Source organism: Mytilus californianus, unplaced genomic scaffold (genome assembly GCF_021869535.1).
Source record: "Mytilus californianus isolate M0D057914Y unplaced genomic scaffold, xbMytCali1.0.p SCAF_7, whole genome shotgun sequence".
In the NCBI taxonomy this organism is placed as follows: domain Eukaryota; kingdom Metazoa; phylum Mollusca; class Bivalvia; order Mytilida; family Mytilidae; genus Mytilus; species Mytilus californianus.
The window spans coordinates 71,759,089-71,780,025 of NW_026262723.1; the positions used below are offsets into that span (position 1 = coordinate 71,759,089).

General features: G+C 32.3%; 1 protein-coding gene and 1 long non-coding RNA gene across 9 annotated transcripts in view; one reads left to right on the top strand and one right to left on the bottom strand.

Annotated features, from left to right (window-relative positions):
- Window positions 1-20,937, bottom strand: part of LOC127710060 (uncharacterized) — a 60,390-nt gene that overhangs the window by 11,515 nt on the left and 27,938 nt on the right. For 3 of the 8 annotated variants that reach the window (XR_007985922.1, XR_007985920.1, XR_007985921.1), the window contains exons 3-5: window positions 12,702-12,773; window positions 5,296-5,365; window positions 4,040-4,504 (exon numbers count right to left, since the gene is read on the bottom strand). Coding sequence is in view for 5 of the 8 variants with exons in the window: in XM_052215787.1 (XP_052071747.1) it covers window positions 4,096-4,504; window positions 5,296-5,365; window positions 12,702-12,773 (551 nt within the window). In the remaining 3 variants the exon portion in view is untranslated. Of the gene's footprint in view, window positions 1-413; window positions 574-3,721; window positions 4,505-5,295; window positions 5,376-12,701; window positions 12,774-20,937 lie in introns of those variants that run through there. The other 5 variants (XM_052215790.1, XM_052215787.1, XM_052215788.1 and 2 more) reach the window with 5 other exon arrangements.
- Window positions 5,699-12,247, top strand: LOC127710061 (uncharacterized). The gene is made up of 2 exons (XR_007985923.1): window positions 5,699-6,920; window positions 7,251-12,247. It is a non-coding gene; the product is annotated as an uncharacterized LOC127710061 (long non-coding RNA).

Here is a 20,937-nt window from a genome sequence, read left to right on the forward strand (position 1 = left end):
CTCCAGAAAGAGAATGCAAGAGATAGATATAAAAACACTTTAATTTAAATAAATCTCAACGCACGAACTGAGTGGAGATTTTCAAACAAGTAACAAATTAACAAAATAATTTATTATCAAATAATTCTTAATTTAAGTATAAAGAAGATACGTATACCATATCACAATAGACCTCTTTCTCCACTTAGCCTCATTTAATGACTGTTTCATAACCTTATTAACAAGTGAAATTAATGTCACGAGAACTCATGCATTGTCACATGAGACTCCGCAAAATAACCAAATAATTATTTTAAAATGAATTATTACAGCGCATCATACAATGCAAAATTCACATTTTCTGGCATTGGGACTTTTGAATAAGACAGTCATGTATATTTATGATTGCAATTTGACGAGGTAAATTTACATACCTGTATTGGCAGCATTTTGGCTTGATGTTTGACTAATGAGGCAACAGTAAAAGACAACGTTATACATGGACATTTTAGAAGAAGTATTTTAAACAAACCCGTGATACGGAAGTTTAAAGCAATCTTCCTTAAATGATTGTACCGAAGTTTCAATTGCAGTTTATATAGTATTGTCAAGCAAGATCTATTCAGTTACAAAAAATAAAATAACATTTGTCATTGAAATGTTTAGTTTTAAGTCAAACATTTTCGGATCATAACAATTTAACACTTTAACAATAAATAATTTCCTTAATAGGGAAAAACACACAAAAGAGATTGACATTTTTTCAGTATTTATCTTTGCATCCTCGTCTTTAAACCCTTTTTGAGTGTGATCAGTTTGCTATGATGTCCTCTGTAATGCTGATTAAGATATTACAATTATTATATTGGATTTCTTTTCTAAAAATACCCTATTAAAATGGACGTTCAACTCTATATCTATGAGCCTCCATAGTATTAAAGTTCGTACAATTTGATAAAGACTTATACAAAACAGGGAATTTATTTTTAATTCTAATTTTAGGAAATATGAAAGCAAAAATCATTTATCAATTTTTTAAACGATTTTTCTTTCAGAAATAGACCCGAATTAACAATGTTTTTGCAAATTAACTAGGGTCACACTGTGCTGCTAAATATTATGATAAAAAATAAGGTTGCACCATTTTTTCCCTGAGATTTATTGATCAAATATACCTTTTTGAAACAAAATGAATTTCTATCAATAAGTTTATTGTTATATCACTCAAAAATTAATTTCCCGATATATAATATATAGATTAATTAGAATTAATTTAGAACCTCACATTTCATCAAAATAAATACTGTGAATTTGAATTGTTTTACACGTGTCATTTTGAAGCCTTTTATAGTTAATTATATGGTATGGGTTTTGCAATTTACTTACTTACTGTATAAATTCAGAGGAAGTATTAATCTTAAGTATAACCCGTTATGAGTGTAGGAGAAAATCTTAAAAATATATTCGCCTCTTGAAGGTAATAATTGGAGCTCTTGGAAAGGAGAGAACATGTGACAACCACGTAAATCATTTAACATTTAGAAAATAATGATAGAAAAAAGTCTTGAAATGTAATGAACAAACTTTTTGAAACAATTTCTCAATTGGTCTTTATAGAATGGTATATGCTGATCATTTAAATATATGAAAATATAAAATGTAAAACGAGAAAGAAAATCTGTAATCAATCTCATAATAGAAGAGGTTCAATCGCAATAGCAAACTCTCTATGAAGTTCCTAAGAGCTATATGCACAGCAAGAATTGCTACAATCTTAAGTGAAATTTTGCGGAAAAATCAGTTAAGTTCCTAATTCTAGAAAAATGAAGATATTCCAAAAAAGCAGGTGCACAATTTCAATTTGTGTGTAATCCTTCTGTGAACATCCAGGATATGGATTGTGAACTGAAGGAGGAGTGGATTACATAGAACTGGTACAATCTTGTGTACATTTTGCTGAAAAAAAGTTCCCAAGTCTGGCAAAATGGAAAAAGATCCTTAAACAATTATTCTGTAATCGTAAGTGCACTTTTTCTATGAAATTTCAAAAATCTAGGTTAAAAACTGTAGAAGATTATTACACAAAACTTCTCCCGTCTTTCGAAAACTTTGCTGAAGAAATAACGAAGTTCCCAAGTCTAGAAAAATGACAAAAAAAATCAACAAACAATTCCATAATAGCGGGACTGGTGCACACTTTCAACATATTAGCAATTTTTCTGTGATGTTTCAGGGTTCTGGGTTAAAAATAGTAAGCGAAGTTGATTACACAATTCATTACAAACTTTCCGCGCCTGTCCGCTCATTCTGTTGGTCGTCCAACATCACCATACTATAAACTGGTTTTGGATTTCATTCAACCTAGCTAAATACAAAATATTTAGCGAGACAGAACGTTAAAATGACTGAAGATATAATTAAAGATATCTTCAAAAGGGCTTATTTTGAGCCATAATGAAGTAAAGCAACAACAAAAAAACAGCGATTCCTAAAATTAGATGTACGAAACTAGGATAAAGGGAGCGCAGGAAGTTCAAAGTCAGGAACATCATGAGTGATTTGTCTTGGTTCATATGTTTGTATGTCTGTTCTTTATTGCAATTCTTGTCAAGTAATATTGATGTTTACCTAAAAAAAAGTACAGACTCGAGAAGATTAAGACATCTGTTTATTGTTGAAAACTATATGTTGCCCTCTATATGTCTTTCGTTATAAGTGTCGTTGGGTTGCTGGCACACTGATGTATACCCCACCCCTTCTATTACTCGTGCCAGACAAGCAACGACAGCCACTGAATTACACCTCCTGAATTGGGACTGGCACATAATGAAGGAGCCTGTTTACCATTAACTTTATTAACAATATACTCGTCATAGATAAAAGGACTAAAATTACCTAAGCCAGGCGCGCGTTGAAGAGCATGAAGTCAAATACCTGAAAAAGAGAGGCAAAGGGTCCTAAAGTGATACTCAACCTCATTAGTCGAAAAAAAAACAGCACACACAACACAGCATGAAACTAAAGACTGAGCAACACGAACCCCATCAAAAACAGGGGGCGATCTTAGGTGCTCCGGAAGGGTAAGGAGATCCTGCTCCACATGAGACAATCGTCTTGTTGCTCATGTAAGTACAAACCCGATGATAAGATATTGCAAACTGCCATACAAGTTATACAAGGGAGCCCTCCAAACGATGACCTATAGATACCTGTGTGATTAACTCAAGATGTTGGCTTTACAGTCGCAAATATATAAATCCTTCGCATCATCTTTTTATAGGTGTATATTCTAAATATTTTTATTTTTCATTAAGAGAATACTACGTTACAGGACGTTGGTAGACCTACCTACTTCTTGTAATGGAGAAGAAACTGTCTATTAGAGAAATAATATTAAAAGCTACAAACGGACTTGAGGCGTACGCGTTGCTTAGTCTATAGTTTTCTTTGTATTGTTTTGTAGACTATTTCGTCGTTTTTCGTTTCTTGCCTCAGATTTTACAGTTTGTCTCAGACTTGTGAGTTTCGAATGTCCCCTTGAAATATTCCATCTTTTCTTATTTACATCAGATACCATTTTTATATGAAAAAAAGAGTTTCCGATTTTACTAAATTGGTAAACAAATAACAACAAGTGGTCGGTTATATTTCATGCAACAATTTAGAAAGCAAACAGGAATCATCTGTATTCTGTATCTGACTTGAAAATTAATGTAAAGTGTAATGAATTATATAGACTACACAGATGGACAATTGTATTTCAATAAAAATAAAGTCAGTGAACAGAACCTTTGATTTACACGAAAAAAAATTAGAATCAACCTAGGAAAGATCACAAGTAACTTCACTTTATATTTAATTATCAATTACAAATGTACTCCGCTAATATTATTGGCTTATAATATAAGTTTCCTTGCAACCATGTACTTTCACGAAGTATCTAAGTTTTTATTGTTGCTTCTATCAATGCCTGTTTCATTTGGATCAAGTACAAAATAGTCCTTCGTGTGACTATAGTCTTATTCTTGCCCGGAACTTATAATTTGAGCTTCTATCGTACATTGTTTCTTTTGGATCAAGCATGAGGTATTCGTTTGGCTGACTAGATTATTTTGATTAAATATCATCTTGTGTTGTTATGTTTGTTGCAAATTCCGCATAATCATAATGTTTCTCTCCGGTTTTTCCCAGAATTTTTGGTGAACCATTCTCTTTTTGTTGAACTTCCTCATATGTGGCATTAGTCAATGCCGATTGTCTATTCTGGTCAAAAGAATCATATACGGTCATATAAGAATGTGGTTCGTTAGTATGGTATTCGATTTCACTTTGTGGAGAACTTTCCAATTCTCTATAGTTATGACCATCTGTTTCATTTCCAAGTGTGGCATAGTAATTATTATCTCCTTGAATAGCAGAATGAGCGTTTGAGTTGATGTAAGCAACATTTTGATTCCCTGTATAATCTTGTTCATCATTTTTGTTTTCATCAGGGACATTCCTTGCAAAACAGGACAGAGAGAAACTAAAATATACAATGGTATAGTAAAGAATTATTTTTTTTTGCTATTGAATACAGAATTTTTAATACAAAGTGATGAATTATTTTTTATAACATACATTTGTAATTCTGTCATATATTGGGTTATTGTAATTAATGATATAAAATATTTCGATTTGTGATAATTCAAAATAAATGAATAAGGGAGAAGGTTTTAAACAAGTTACGTTAAAATTCTCCGTGAACCACTACTCATGATCCGTACACATCAGTTAAAAAGCTGTTAAAAAACCAATAACATACTAATTAACCTGAGAACAAAAATTTTAATTCTTTTTTAAATGCATATAACTTGTAGTTAATGACTTTGAAATAATATTCAGGTTGCAACCTAAATTTCACAAATAAGACCGATTTTCGAAAATTTCCTTTGTAGTTTAATTGATTGATATCTAATATCTTTTCAATTCAAATAAAACTTTAAACAAGAATGTGTCCATAGTACACGGATGCCTCACTCGCACTATCATTTTCTATGTTCAGTGGACCGTGAACTTGGGGTCAAAACTCTAATTTGGCATTAAAATTCGAAAGATCATATCAAAGGAAATATGTGTACTAAGTTTCAAGTGAATTAGACTTCAACTTCATCAAAAACTACCTTGACCAAAAACTTTAACCTGAAGCGGGACAGACGGACAAACGAACGGTCGGACGGACGAACGGACGCACAGACCGTAAAACATAATGCCCCTAGGTGGGGCATAAAAAATATAAACAGATTTTGAATCTTTAAATATAGCCTCAATACGTACCGTTTAAGTATGAAGATTACAATTATCAAAGCAATGAAACCAACACCTGCTACAATGCCTGCTACTATACCTGAAAAAGGCTGTATTTACTTCAATATCTTGTAGGTCTGTTACTTATGCATGCTTGTTAATATAAATGTATACTTGTGCATATTATATAGACATGTGTGTATAGTTAAAGACTGTAAGCTGACATCTAAATATCTCGTGTCGTTGGGGTGATGTCCCATTGACGTATGCCCCACATCTCCTTTGTAGTGTGTTGTATTATAGGTAATTCCTGTTATCCGTTTCTATGTATAATGCAATAAAATACTTCATTTTTTTTTATGTTCAATGGAAAGCTAACATGTTATTGAAAGGTGTACCGTAGTACAGTGTAGTGACTTTAGTATCATTCTTTGATGCCACAATATTTATTTTTTGAGTCTATGATAGTGTATCATAAGCATTTCCTAATGGGATTTAAGTAAATAGACTTAAATTCAGTTATCGCTGGGGCCACTGACGGATTGTGTTTCATATTTTAGATTTACCTAACATGAGTGACGTTATATTCTGTGACGTAATTTAGTCCTTTACAGAATTTCATCGCAGCAAGCAAGCTGTTTAAATTTCGTAAGCGGTAAAATTGAAAAAATTGAAAAGTAGTATCTTGTAAATGGTAAAGTAGTGTTTGTATTGTATGGTTATAACCTGCCTCATGCTTCCAATGTTTATTAGAAGTAATCTTAAAAAGAATTCATTTTATCGATCGTCAGTTTTTTAACCATATTCCATCAGGAATTTCATCGCCACGTGGAGAGCACATGCAAAGACTGAAAGAGATTGGTCCCATTATTAGTTTTCATTTTTATAAATTATTTAATTTTTACAAATATGAGTAATTAGATGCATTATTGTCCTAAGATTTGCAGATTATAATAATGATTTCGTCATTGTATTTCTACATCAAATTAGATGCATGTATATAGTCTGACTGGTACTGATATTAAGGTACTCATATATATATATATGACGACTACTTTGATAGTCGAGTTTGGCATATTTTAACACCGTTATTGCTAGGATTTCATACTCCTGTGGCCTAACAATTGTATTTGCGCTGTAACAGATCATGCAGGTTAGTAACGTGTCTTTAATGGTTATGTGTTGTGGGGCAGGCGTTATCTGATGTACTCCCGAATTATAATTAAATTTTCCTTAAAAGGGTATACATCGGTAATTGTGTATCTAGATCTTTCATAGCACATATACAGCAAATATTCCATGAAAGGATATGAACGTACAAAGGTGTAAAAGGGACGTACCCTTTGGGGCGAAAGGACCCAGGTTCGTAACCGAAAGTTCAACTTTCGATACAAATAAACAAAAATCTTGGAAATCTTGCACATAGACCATGCCCGGAGTTAAGAAGCAGTAGCCAAAAATCGTCATGTCTAAATGTTAGCTTGCTGGTGGAGTTAAGCAAACATATATCATTATCTGTATATATCCTGCTATAAATTTTGCGTGTACCTACACACTTGTTACTAAAAACTGTCAGAGTGTCGAGTCTGTCACATCAGTCATCATAGTGACATGTATAGTTGCTACTACTCTCTAGCCTAGACTAGGTCGATATGGTATGAATAGTTCAGATAAATCACAAATTAAGTCATAATGTCATCAACAGGCCACAGCTTAAATTATTGTTGTAATAACTTAATTATATACAAATATTACACTATGTCACTATCAACTGACTATGGATTTAAGAATTAATAAATATATATATCATGTATATATACTAATTTTAAATTAATTTTTTTTTAAATTATTGTAACTATCTTCGACACAACTAGGAGTATACGTAATATTTTGTATTGTTATTGTTTCTTTGTGCAGTCATTTGATTTTGTTATGTCAATGCTGTAGCATGGTGGAACTAATATTTACTTTTTGTTGAGTTGTAGCACAATGTTGGGAAGATCAGTTAGAAAGCGAAAAGTGCGACCTTGCTCTGCCACAGAACACCACCAGGGTTGTAACAGTTGGACCAGAGACATAGACAACAATGACACATCAGTTTTTACAAATGGGTCACCAGACTGAACTGGATTCACGACTCATAACGCCACCAACTCAACTCCTTTAGGTCACATATATTTGTACATTGGATCATCATCAGACGTCATTTATGCAAACCCCCAGAGCTCTGCATTAGTATGTTCCAGTTCACAGTTGATAATTTACCAGGTAATCATCAGATTTACAAAAGCAGTATGTTACTTTTAAGTTAAACCTCTACATGTACATGTGATTCTAACATATAACAAACATATGTATAAAGATTAAGGCAACTTTTATTTTTTTTTCCAATCTTATGGTTTAGATTTAAAAGATTGTGTAATAATTATATCTCAGTTTCTAAACTTAAATCCACAAAATATTGCTGAATGTGTTATTTTTACAATTTATAGGGGATGCCACTTCATGCGTTAGAAATAAAAAACAATTCTTAAATATAAGGTTACAATTATATATTATTATAAATATATTACATGTGAAACTTTTAAATGTTGTTTTGTATATTATCATATGATTTGTGACATATGATTTGTAATGGAGAACACTATTGACTAATATAATATTATTTATCTTGATACATAATCTGAATATTACAAATCGATATGCATGTACTGCATGAATACAGATGTTGCAATAAAGTACCACAATTATAAAGGACAAAATTTATAGAAGTGTATATTTATTGATCACTATTTTAGGACAGACTGCAAATATTTCTGTTTGTCCAAACCCTACCAACAAGTCTCAGGTGTGTGGGAAATTTTCATTATTTTTAATTTTATTTTTTTTATATATTTAATGGAAAATAGGGGCCAAAATGGTTTTATTTTGTAAACATTTTTAAAATGAGACTATTACAGAGTTTTGTGTAAATTGTCAGACGCAGATAAGCGAGGATATATACATGTATGTACATGTAATATTAGCACAAACTAGTACAATTTAAGTAATTATTTACAGCTTGTCTTGCAGTCTGCTCCAAACCAGTTAAAAATCTTTAGTATTTAGGTGTCGACAACAGCTTTAATTTATATATATACTAGATTTTATTGTAATCTTTATCCTGAAAGATTCTAGGAGTTGCTCAAATAGATGAGTATCTTATGCTGTACATTTAGGGGCCAAGCTTTGTTAATTTTAGGCTGGAAGCATTATGACAACAATTTCATTTGCATAAAACCATTGGCCCTACTGGTTGCTGGGCTACTGTTGATTCCAAATTATGGTTGATATTTATTAATGAAAATTATAGTACAGGTTGAATTTCAGTTAGCATGAACACCGGGACTAATTTGAAATGTTATGCTTTTAATTATGAGGGTACCTAGATGTTGTTAAGCAGCTTGTTTGTGTGTCATCCTTTATAACTTGTTGGTTGTCCTAACAGGAGACATTAACCATGTTTACTTTGCATAATCTAGGCCTTCTTATGATATTCCAAGTTTCAGGTCACCTAGACCTCGAATGGAAATAAGTTTTCATTTGGGCAACCTGGTTCAAACCCAAGACGAGACAGAGAGTGGTTGCTGCTGTTATACTAAATGTTTGTTTCTTCTTACATAGATTTAGACTCTAGTATACAGGTCCTCATAGTCATTCTTTGAAATTTGCATTTGCCTGAGTTGATCCAGTTCTTCTTGCCTTGTATTTATGGGCAGTTTTATTACATTATAAGAAATTCACTTCTACATAGACATCTTACACATTCAGGTATTTCCCATCCAATCTTTTATGGTAATATACCTTACAAAGTACAAAATGTCAGTTTACCTCAAAAGCTAACAAAACATTAAAGCAAACTTATAAAGAAGGAATACTGTTGCCTGCATAAAAAATGGCATATTTTGGCTTCAATATTGATTCACTTGCACAGTCTTTGCATCGGACAAAAACTCATTTATTCTTAAACCAGTTGCTGGTTGATACGGGTTATGTTCCTCTAATATATGTTATGATGATATGATACTAAACCCCCATTGGAGGGATGGTGCTAGATATTTCATATAATGAAGACATAATCTTTCGAACAGTTAAATTGAGGTCTGGAGCTGGCATGTCAGTAACTGTTAGTAGTCCATTGTTGATTTATGTAATGTCGTCATTTTTCAATTTTTGTTTTGTTTGTTTTGTTACCTATTCTGATATTGGACTCGGACTTCTTTAAACTGTGTGATTTTTACTGTGCGTATTACTGTGTGTTTGTTTGCTCTGCATTTGGTTGAGATTTTAAATAACTTGTTTAACCCCTGCGCAATTTAGTACCTGTTCCAAGTCTGGAGCCTCTGGCCTATGTTAGCCTTGTATGAATTTTTATTTTAGTTCATATATTTGGGAGTTTAGTATGACATTCATTATCACTGTTCTGGTACAAATTTTTCATTATGGCTGAAGCCATTTCTGGTTTTTAGGTGGATCGCGTCAGATGCTTGTTCCCAACTGCAGATGTTTATCCTGCTATAACCCCACGGGTTTTATTACTGTTATTTCAGACCTTTAGTAACCATTTAATTGTAAGTTCCACAGCACCCAGTACATACAGATGTATCAGAGAGGACAGTCTTTCTTTTTTCATGAGTTCAGATCTCTAATTGTTTTAATGAATACATTTCCTATCTCTCTCTATGAATTGTTAAGGTATTGCTTACTTGTACATTTTGTATCTCTCTCAACAAAAATTGTGACATTACTTTTACTAGGTTTGGATATTTTTCTAGGAAAATTTAACAGATGTGTCAAAAAATAAATTTGAGGTTTGTCAGTTTTTAAGAAGTATTAAACACTCCAGGCCTTTACATTTACCTTAACCAGAGTCATGCTGAAGTCTAGCAAATATTTCCTTATCTTGTTGTTGGTTAAACTTGGTATGAATTCAGTGTGTTTGAAGCTGTCTTTTCAATTGTTTTTGAGGATTATTAAAGGGTCGGAGATCCAATGGTGACAACTTAAGACAGGGGTTACAGAAGAATTATTATTTTTCTTGATTAATTATGCTTTAAATTGTATTGGTATTACATATGTAACATATACTTCCATGTAGCAATTTGCTGTACAAGAATTGTAGGAGATCCTATTAGCTTGATGTTTGGATAGTAGAATCCTCAATAGTAAGTATGTTTTTGTAGCAGACCGACATCCTCCAGATGGGGTTGACGTAGGTCTAGGCACGGAAATGAATCTTTGTGGTGGCATGATTGTCAAGCATGTTAAAAGTTAACTCAGAACATGAAACTATGAGGATCCACCATATTTCTTAATAAAACATGTAGCAGGAAACGACACAGGTAGTTTTAGAGTGGGATTTTTGCACAATGAGATGAAGAACATGATCAGATGGATTATGCGGTTCATCAATTCTTAAGTACGTATGGTCTCAAATTTGACCAGGTTATTGCAAAGCATGGACTTGTTTTGCTATAGAATATACAACTATATTATTGCCTTTATAATTAGCTGTCAGGGTTGCTACATAAAATATTATGATTTTCGATCAGACCAGAAATTTTTCAACTGGATGTTTTTCACTTGTCACCCTTAACATGCTTATGAAATGAATTGTTAAACATCTTGAATATATATTTGATGATATACTATAATATACTATATGTTATGGTATACAAATACAATCAACTATCTTATGGTTTGGTGTAGTTTTGGTTAGTATTTTTTATCTGTGTAGGTAAATATGTTTTTGAACAGTTGTTCACAAAACATCATATAGATTATTTAACATATATATGTACCAAGTTGTACTTTGAATAAAAATATCTATCTATCTATCTGTAGTTATCTCATATCTGGTTCACAGCTTTGCAGCGAACCGCCCTTTTTATGGCGGTTGACAGAGTCTCTGTTTTCCTCCGTCAATGTGGCAGAATTCGCTGCATAGAATCTTAATGTTAACTATGAAATTTTAGGTTTTTGGATAATACAGACTACACTTGTGTATCCCACGGTGTTTTCTAAATTTAAAGCACCAGTGTATCCCACGGTGCATCTTTACATTTTCATATATATCTATCTATCTATCTGCATTTTGCAGCAAGGTTGCCATATTATCTTCGGGTAACCAACCATATATCTATCTACATATACATATACATCTATCTATATATATATATATATATATATCATATGAATCTATATTATGAATAAAAGCTGTGGCCAGATATCGCCAAACCAATATATGTATTTTGTTTTAATGGCACCATCTGAGATAATGGAATTTAAGTAAATAGACTTAAATTCAGTTATCGCTGGGGCCACTGACGGATTGTGTTTCATGTTTTAGATTTACCTAACATGAGTGACGTTATATTCTGTGACGTAATTTAGTCCTTTACAGAATTTCATCGCAGCAAGCAAGCTGTTTAAATTTCGTAAGCGGTAAAATTGAAAACCCGCCCTCCCACTCCTTTTTTTTTTACGAGATACTGCTCTTTTGTATTTATTTTTCAGGTTTTTGTCGGTGACAGTGGTAATACAGATTTGACTGATGATGTTAACTTGTTTGCGGTTGAGAAAAGTGACTTTTATTTGAACTTTGAGCATCATAAATAGATTCCCGTAATGGCAGAATTCGCTGCATAGAATCTTAATGTTAACTATGAAATTTTAGGTTTTTGGATAATAGAGACTACACTTGTGTATCCCACGGTGTTTTCTAAATTTAAAGCACCAGTGTATCCCACGGTGCATCTTTACATTTTCATATATATCTATCTATATATCTGCATTTTGCAGCAAGGTTGCCATATTATCTTCGGGTAACCAACCATTTATCTATCTACATATACATATACATCTATCTATCTATATATATATATATATATCATATGAATCTATATTATGAATAAAAGCTGTGGCCAGATATCGCCAAACCATATATGTATTTTGTTTTAATGGCACCATCTGAGATAATTAGTTTTATGTATGAATTATTTTTCCGTATACTCTGATATCGTAATATAATTTCCATTAAGTTATTTAGAAAGTGGAATGACGAGACTACTTTTATATTTATTTGTACTTTATTCCTGTCACGTAATGTTGTCATTTTAGCGGTATTTTGAACATTGCTATATTAGCGGGAGGTTTGGCTAGCCATAAAACCAGGTTCAACCCACCATTTTTTTCTTAAAATGTCCTGTACCAAGTCAGGAATATGGCAGTTGTTATCTAATAGTTCGTTTCTATGTATGTTGCATTGTTGTTTGTTTTTTGTTGCACTTCTGTGTTCTGTTATTTCGTTGTTTTCCTCTTATAGTTGATGTGTTTCCCTCGGTTTTAGTTTGTAGCAGCGGTATACTACTGTTGCCTTTATTTATACATATACTCACCAACTACGCTTTTGTTGCTACCACTTTTCATTGGACTAGATGTTGATTGATTGATATGGTTTGTTGTCATACCTGAAATCAAGTATTAAAATTTCTTAATGTAAAATAATGCGCTAAGATTTGAATCTGTTTCCTCCCAGGAACAGTCCGAGTCATCGTTTTATATGTGTACTTTAAGGTTTTTAAACGATTTTTTTTTGGCGTATTTCCGAAATATTAAATGCCTGAAGATGACCGATAAATGTTATGTTTATAGATGTTTGGTAAGATTTGAATAACTATCCAGTTTTTAAAAAAAATATAAGAATCTATTCTTCACGAAAATTCTAAGGGAAATAATTATATATGTTGTTTTAGAAATACAAATCAAATCTCTTTGAATAAAGATATCCTTCGATGCCAAATTATACAAAAGCATGTAAGATGTACAATATTGTCTTCATTGAAATGGAATATGTAGCTCTATATAACATATAATTAGCATGCGTCAGTGAAAATGGCTGTGAATGTTGAAATTGTAACAAAAATGTGTAAATATTAGAATTATACCCGTATTCGTGTGTGTAAATGAACTAATTGTGATTGAAAACATTATGTTGAGATGCCGAGAAGAAAATATAATCATCCAAAGCGAGCACAGAAGTATAAATATTATTCTTCTTCTTCAGATCAGTCAAGGTTAATGGACAAATGGCAATGTACGAAAAACCCAGAGAATAACAAGGTACGTTTTAACATTATAAGTGAAACAATAAGTGACAACAGTTCAGTCAGCAATCAAAACCTACAATGAACAACTCGATTCAAGGATTGCGATGCACAACACCAATGACAAGTTCACCAAATATTGGGATAGAACCTTTTTCAACCTCTTTACCTCACCCACCACCACCAATCACAATCCAACATACACAACACCCTGATTCATTAGGGATTGATACATGTACTTTGTTAAAGGAGATTTGTGAACGTATGGGAAGAGTTGAAATAAAACTAAACACTTTTATAAAATAGGAAAGCGTTTAGATATAATAGACACAAAATATAAACAGATGGATAGTGAAATTTCAAACAACTGCAAAGCCAGAATTTGTTATCTTGAGCAAAGCGTCCAGTTCTTATCAGACGTTAAAGACGAACATATAGCTCTTAATAAAAAGGTAAGACTACCTCAGTAGTGGTATCGAGTAAACAAAAACAGACAATACAATTGTTCGTGATAAAATAGAAACCATAGAGACAAAAAGTCTGGAACAAAATCTGCTGTCTTTGCGTTAGAAGAAAAATTCGTAACATAGTGGTACACGATGAAGGAAAGGGGTGTAACGGGACAAAAAGGTAAAACTGATCAGCCTATAGAAAACGAAATTTGTGTGGAAACGATTTTAGACTTTTGTGAGAAGTAACTTGCAAGCAATAAAAAATGCTAAAACAAATATCAAGCTTGAACGAGCATATCGATTAGGAAAACCAATTGCGGAAGCTTCTAAACCTAGGTCGATTGTTGTTAAATTTTGTGAAATGTCTGACCGCGAGTACGTTCGCAGTGTTTGAAACCGCCTGAAGAGAACACAGTTTAGTATCTCTCCGCATTATCCAAAAGATGTGTTAGAAAAAAAGAAAAAACTTATTCCGAAAATGCTTGAAAAGCGCAAAAACAAAAACAAGGCTTATCTAGTCGGAGATAAATTATATGTAAACGGCAACCTATGGCAAGGATAGGGGTATTCGGAGTCTGATTTCAAAGTAGACAGTAATATCCCCGAGCCTCACAACAGTGCATTACTTAAGTTATGTTCATGGAATATTTCAAAAGGTTTATTGAGAAAACTGAAAGATAATGAATTATTGTAGATAGTGAACAAATTTTGTATATTGTGTTTAAATAAATGTTGGGTAATATGTCCGGAAGAATTCGACATATTGGGTTATGAAAAAGAGTACATAATCAGGGCAAAATGCAACGGGGGAAGTGTTATTGATTTTATAAAAAAAAATGGTTAAACCCTTTTATTAAATTTGCAAAGAGCTGTGTTGATTGTATGATTTGGTTCAAAGTTGATAAAAGTATTTTGTGTGATAATAATGATTCATATATATATTCTATATATATGCCTCCGTATAAAAATGTGTACTATCGTAAATATGACATTGATGTATTTGTTAACCTACAAGAACATATCTAGAACTTTTCAGTAACATTGGTAATGTGGCGGTTATAGGTGATCTAAACGGTCGTATACAACATTACAGGTGATGTTGAAGACAAACAATTACAAGACAACATTCATTCATTGATTATGTAAATGATGATGTATTTTTAAACAGACACTCAGAAGATATCAAACCACCAAATAATTTTGGCCAACGCATCCTGCAGTTATGTAAAAACTCTGGGTTACGTATTTGTAACGGAAAAATTGGTAAAGAAAGTCAGAAAAAAACATTTAACAATAAGAATTGGTGAAGTGTAATAACCTATATGTTAATTTCACAAAATTTTATGTTCAATATTATTAATAGCTTTTCTGTTGGATCGTTTAATCATTTTTCTTGTCGTGCACCACTTGAAGTTTTTTTAATCTTACTGATAATAATGTTTAAAAAGACCAGTGTAATTGTTCTAACCATGTTTGTGATATTTTTAAATGGAACGAGGGTTGCGAAGAACACTTACTCACAAATATAGACCAAATCAGCGATCATATTGATTGTTGCGTGGAAGAATTGATTAAACCATTCAAAGATATTTTGAACAATACACAAAGTCAGAAGTAAATTGACTCCTGCCCTACAAGTAGTAAAACACGTGACCATGGTTTACAGACGAATGTAAAAGTTTATATTTAGACTATCAACGAGCTATGGTGAATTTTAACAGTGAACATAGATTACGTTTTAATTTAGCCAAACAAAGATACAAACGATTGGAAAATCAACTGAAATGACAGTATAATAATCAACAGGGGGGTATGTTGTCTTAATTACGAAAAAGTAATCCAAAACGATTTAACAGGAAATTTAAAAAGCGCAAAAAAATGTCATCCAAACACTTATTGTGGAAGATTTTGAAAAACATTTTAAAAACTTGATTTCGAAAGATGTCACTGAAGAGTTACTGTATCAGCATACCCCAGAGTATATGAAGAATTACACTCTCCATTCACAGAATCAGAACTTGAAATGCCTATAAAGTCTTTAAAACGTGAGAAATCTACTGGGAATGACAATATTATGAACGAATGTATACTAACGAGCATAAACTTTATCAAACCAGTATTGTGTAAATTGTTTAACCGTATATTGAGTGCTGGCGATTTTCAAGACATATGGTTTAAAAACATTATCATTCCAGTTTTTTAAAAAAAGGACCAGTAGACGACCCAGGCAACTATCGTGATATTTCTCTCGTATCACATGTGGGTAAACTGTTCACATCAATTATTAACACCAGGCTTACCAAATGGAGCAAAAAACATAATATAATAACCGATGCACAGTTTGGATTTAAACCAGCTTATGGAACAACTGATGCCACCTCGCACTCAATTCACTAACTTCTAAATCTTTACGTAGTGGAAAAAGATTTTATTGCTGTTTTATAGACTATAAAAAAGCATTTGATAGTGTATCCCATTTCACGCTGTGGTTAAGATGAATCAGGTGTGGTATAAGTGGAAACTTATTAACTGTTATTAAATCTATGTATGCCAAAATTAAATGTTGTGTTAAACTGGAAGGACATTTTTTAAATTTCATCTAAAGTAATGTTGGATTGATGCAAGGAGAATCATTATCTCCTTTTTTATATTCTTTGTATATTAATGACATTGAAACTGAGCTTATAAGTCAAGGTTGTCAATCATATGAGTTAAAGATGCTTAAATTTATTCGTTCGGTGTATGTTTATTTGTTTTGGTTTATATGTCTCTTTGATCGAGTTAAGCCATTTCAATTGATATTTTATAGTGTGTCTTTTTATGTTGTATTGTTACATTACTGTTTCGGGTTCAGGTGAAGGTTGGCGCCTGTTAAAACGTTTAAACCCGCTGCATTTGTATGCACCTGTCCTAAGTCAGAAGTCTGTTGTTCAGTGGTTGTCGTTTGTTGATGTGGTTCATAAGTGTTTCTCGTTTCTCGTTTTTTATATAGATTAGACCGTTGGTTTTCCTGTTTGAATATGTTTACACTAGTCATTTTGGGTCCCTTTATAGCTTGCTGTTCGGTGTAAGCCAAGGCTCTATGTTGAAGGCCGTACTTTGACCTATAATTGTTTACTTTTTACACATTGTGACTTGGATGGAGAGTTGTCTCATTGGCACTCATACCACATCTTCTTATTTCTATTAATTTTTATTTACTTATGTATGCAGATGATACAGTTTTATTAAGTGAAACTATTGATGGTTTACAAAAGATGATAGACAGTGTACACATATATTCTAGAGAGAATGAATTGAATATTAACTTGTCTAAAACCAAAATTCTTGTGTTTAGGATTAGAGGCCACGTTAAAGCGATTGAAAAATGGTACTTAAATTGTGTTGATATTAAATTATGTGATGAATTTACACATCTTTGCATACTTTTTAAATACTATGCAAACTTTGTACAAACACAGAAAATGTTAGCAAACCAGGGTAGAAAAGCATCATTTAGTTTATATAGTAATATATATGACGATTGTTTTAACCATGAAACTATGTTATCTCTTTTTGACACATATAGGTATCTAGTACAATGTATATTAAATTATAGTTGTGAACTGGGGACATCACAAAGCCGAAAATATTTAGAAAGTTTACCTAGCTTTTTAAAACGTATATTGAAAGTTTAAACATCTAACAGTCTCCGGGACAAGTTTGCACTTCCGCTGAGTGCAAAAGTTGTCACCTTAATTTTTGGAGTTAAGTCAAAATGAAGTTGATAACTTGGTTGGTATTGGTTCCCTGATATTTGTCCTAAAAAATTTTGTGCTCTAGCACCACTGTTGAAAAAGTTATGCCCCTTTTTTCAACAATTTCCTCAGAGGAAAAGTAGTTTTCCTCAAGGGAAATCAAATTTCCCTAAAGGAAAAAGATTTTTCCTTAAGGGAAATTGTATTTTCCTCAAGGGAAAAAGATTTCCCTTAGGGAATTTGCTGCAATAATATTTCCTCTGAGGAAATTTGCGGCTTCAAATTTTCCTTTGAGGAAATTCTATTTCCTCTGAGGAAATTTGCAGCTTCAAATTTTCCTCTGAGGAAATACTTTTTCCTCTGAGGAAATACTTTTTCCTCTGAGGAAATTTGCAGCTTCAAATTTTCCTTTGAGGAAAAACTTTTTCCTGTGAGGAAATTTTGTCAACTGCAATTTCCTTTGAGGAAATCTTTAACAAACACTTTTCCTTGAGGGAAAATTCAATACCACAAATTTCCTCTAAGGAAAACATTATTCTCCAAATTTCCTCAAAGGAAATTTCTGTACATCAACTTTCCCTGTAGGAAATGGTTTCCCCTATTTTTACTCATTGTAAATTTCTTCACTATACAAACAGTATGAACATAATGTTTACAAGACTTAATAAATGATAAAAATGATATTTAAAACTTTAATAAATTTTTGCCTCAAAATTATCATGACATACAAAAACAATACAGTGAGTCTGACTGTTTAGGTCAAGGTATTGTACATACTTTATATGACTTTAACTTTGATTTATTAAATATTTTTTGTAGCAAAGTATTCTGTTTTCTTTGTTATTGTTTCAATTGTATACATTAATAAGCAACCAATTTGAATGTCATACCATTTGTGGTGTTCTTAAGAATGCGTTCATATTTGCAAATTAAATAATAAAATAAACACTTTTCTTGTAAATTTTAATTTTCCTCTGTTTCAGCTGCTGTGTCATGTGTGTACAGTTATTCAATCCACTACGTAAAAGTTCAATGCATAAATTATTCTATTCACTAAACAATTTCCTTCAATTCTTAGAGAAAACGTTTTTGCAATTTGTTCTTCGAAGATCTTCTTCAGTATATTTGATATGAGGTAACGATGAAATGTGTGGATAAAGCTGGTGTTCCTTTCAACAACAAAATACTATTTTTTTCTTCATTTCTCCCTTCTTTCGACAAATATATATAATATGTTGTTGCATTTACATGTATACAATTGTGAATTTCTGCATCTATGATAGAACTCCATTTTGTTTATAGCCATTATCATGTGATTATGATGAAATTTCCTATTTCTTTTTTGCAGGCAAGCACACATTCCATTTCACATTAATCCAATTAGCGCACCATGCAGATAGATATCAACTTTCAGTGTCCTCTTCAGTATTGACCTATATTGATCATGAAAACCAAGATGTCTGATCACCTATAAATACACAAAATAAACAAATAAAATGTTATAAATGGAGAGAGAAACAGCAATAAAAAAGCTTATTTTGTCATGTTAAGAATATTTCCTTTCTTACTTGTGAGTTCTCTCAATTCTGTGCTTTTTGTCTATGGGTTTTTATATTTGTTGATTTTGTGCATTTTATCAATCTTTTGAGTTGAGGCAATTGCAACGGTTATTTTACAGTTTGTTCTTTATATGTTGAGCTGTTAAACCACTGTCCAAAGTTAAGGTAGGGTTGAGTGCTCACAAACCTGATTTTTTTATTACATGTATTAGTTTTTATTGATTTTTAACTAGCTGTCAGTAATTGTGAGTACTAACAGATCTTTTTGTCTTTTCGATTAAGGGAAAGGTATAAATTTCCTGCTCAGTCCGGACTGTTTATTTTCTTGCAGGAAATCTACCGGTATGTCATTTCTTGTCTTATTGACAATCATGCCACATCTTCTTATTTTAATATAACCTTGCCATATTCTGATTGTGCCTGTCCCAAGTTCGGAGCCTGTAGTTTATTCTGACACTAAAATTTAGTGGTTGTTGTTTCATTTCTGTCATATTTATTTTTTTTAATTTGTTTTGTTATAAACTAGGCAACTAGTTCTACAGTTGGGATTATTTCAATTTTTCATCTGAGGGCCTTTTATTATGACTACTTTGACAATAGGGCATGAATTTTCTCATTATTGAAGGCCGTCCCTGGCCTTTAATTGCTTTCTTAGAGCCATGATCAATAGTTTTCATATTTAATATACCACATCTTTTTTATTTTTATAATAATCATGATAATCATCTTTCAAGGGCAATATTTTTTATAAAAGTGGCCTTGTGAGTCTTATCGAGCATCACTGATGAGTGTTTTGTAGACGAAACGTGCGTCTGGCGTAAATACAAAATTTAATCCTGGTATCTATGATGAGTTTACTTACCATTTAGGATTTGTTGACTTCGGCAAATTTTAAATTGCCTATCATTTCTGCTGTTTATAATTTCTCTGTATCTTCTATAGTTCTTGTCCTACACATAAAAAGAGAAAAAATTATTATTTAATGACATCTTGCATCAATAATCATTTTGCTGTTTAATGTATATATCAATGTGTGTTTAATAAAAAGCTGTACCATGAGTGCTTGATAAGCTTGTTGTCCTTTTAGCTTGGGTTTATGCTTTAAATGAATTTTAATGATCAACTACATTAATCATTATAGAAAAACTGTGAGCACTGGGCAACTAAGACCCCCCCCCCCCCCCCCCTAAAAAAAAAACTACATGCTCTAAAGAGCCTGTGTCGCTCACCTGACTCTATTTGGGTTTTTGAAATCATATAAAAAAGATAAAAATCATAACACATACTTTAATAATGATTGAGGCCATATTTGGTTTAATATTGTCGTACTTCGCTTGCGGCCATCTTGGATGATGGATCGGCTACAGAGTAACAACACTTGGTCAACACCTTATAAGGAACATTCATGCTATGTTTGGTTTCATTCCATTCAGTGGTTCTCTAAAAGAAGACATTTGTATGTATTTCCTATAGGGTCCTATCTTAAACTAAGTCAACCGCTGCCGGCCATCTTGGATCAAGTAACAACTCTTGGTCACCACCTCATAAGGAACATTCATGCCTTGTTTAATTCCATTCCATTCAGTGGTTCTCTAGAAGTTCAAAATATAAAAAGTTAAAAACGGCGACGGACGACGACAGACGACAAGTAATGAGAAAAGCTCACTTGGCCTTTCGAGCCAGGTGAGCTAAAAAAGGACATGCACACAGTGGTATACATTGAAACAAAACATGAAAATAATTTGGCTCCATTTAGGGATATTGCAAGTGTATATAAGTT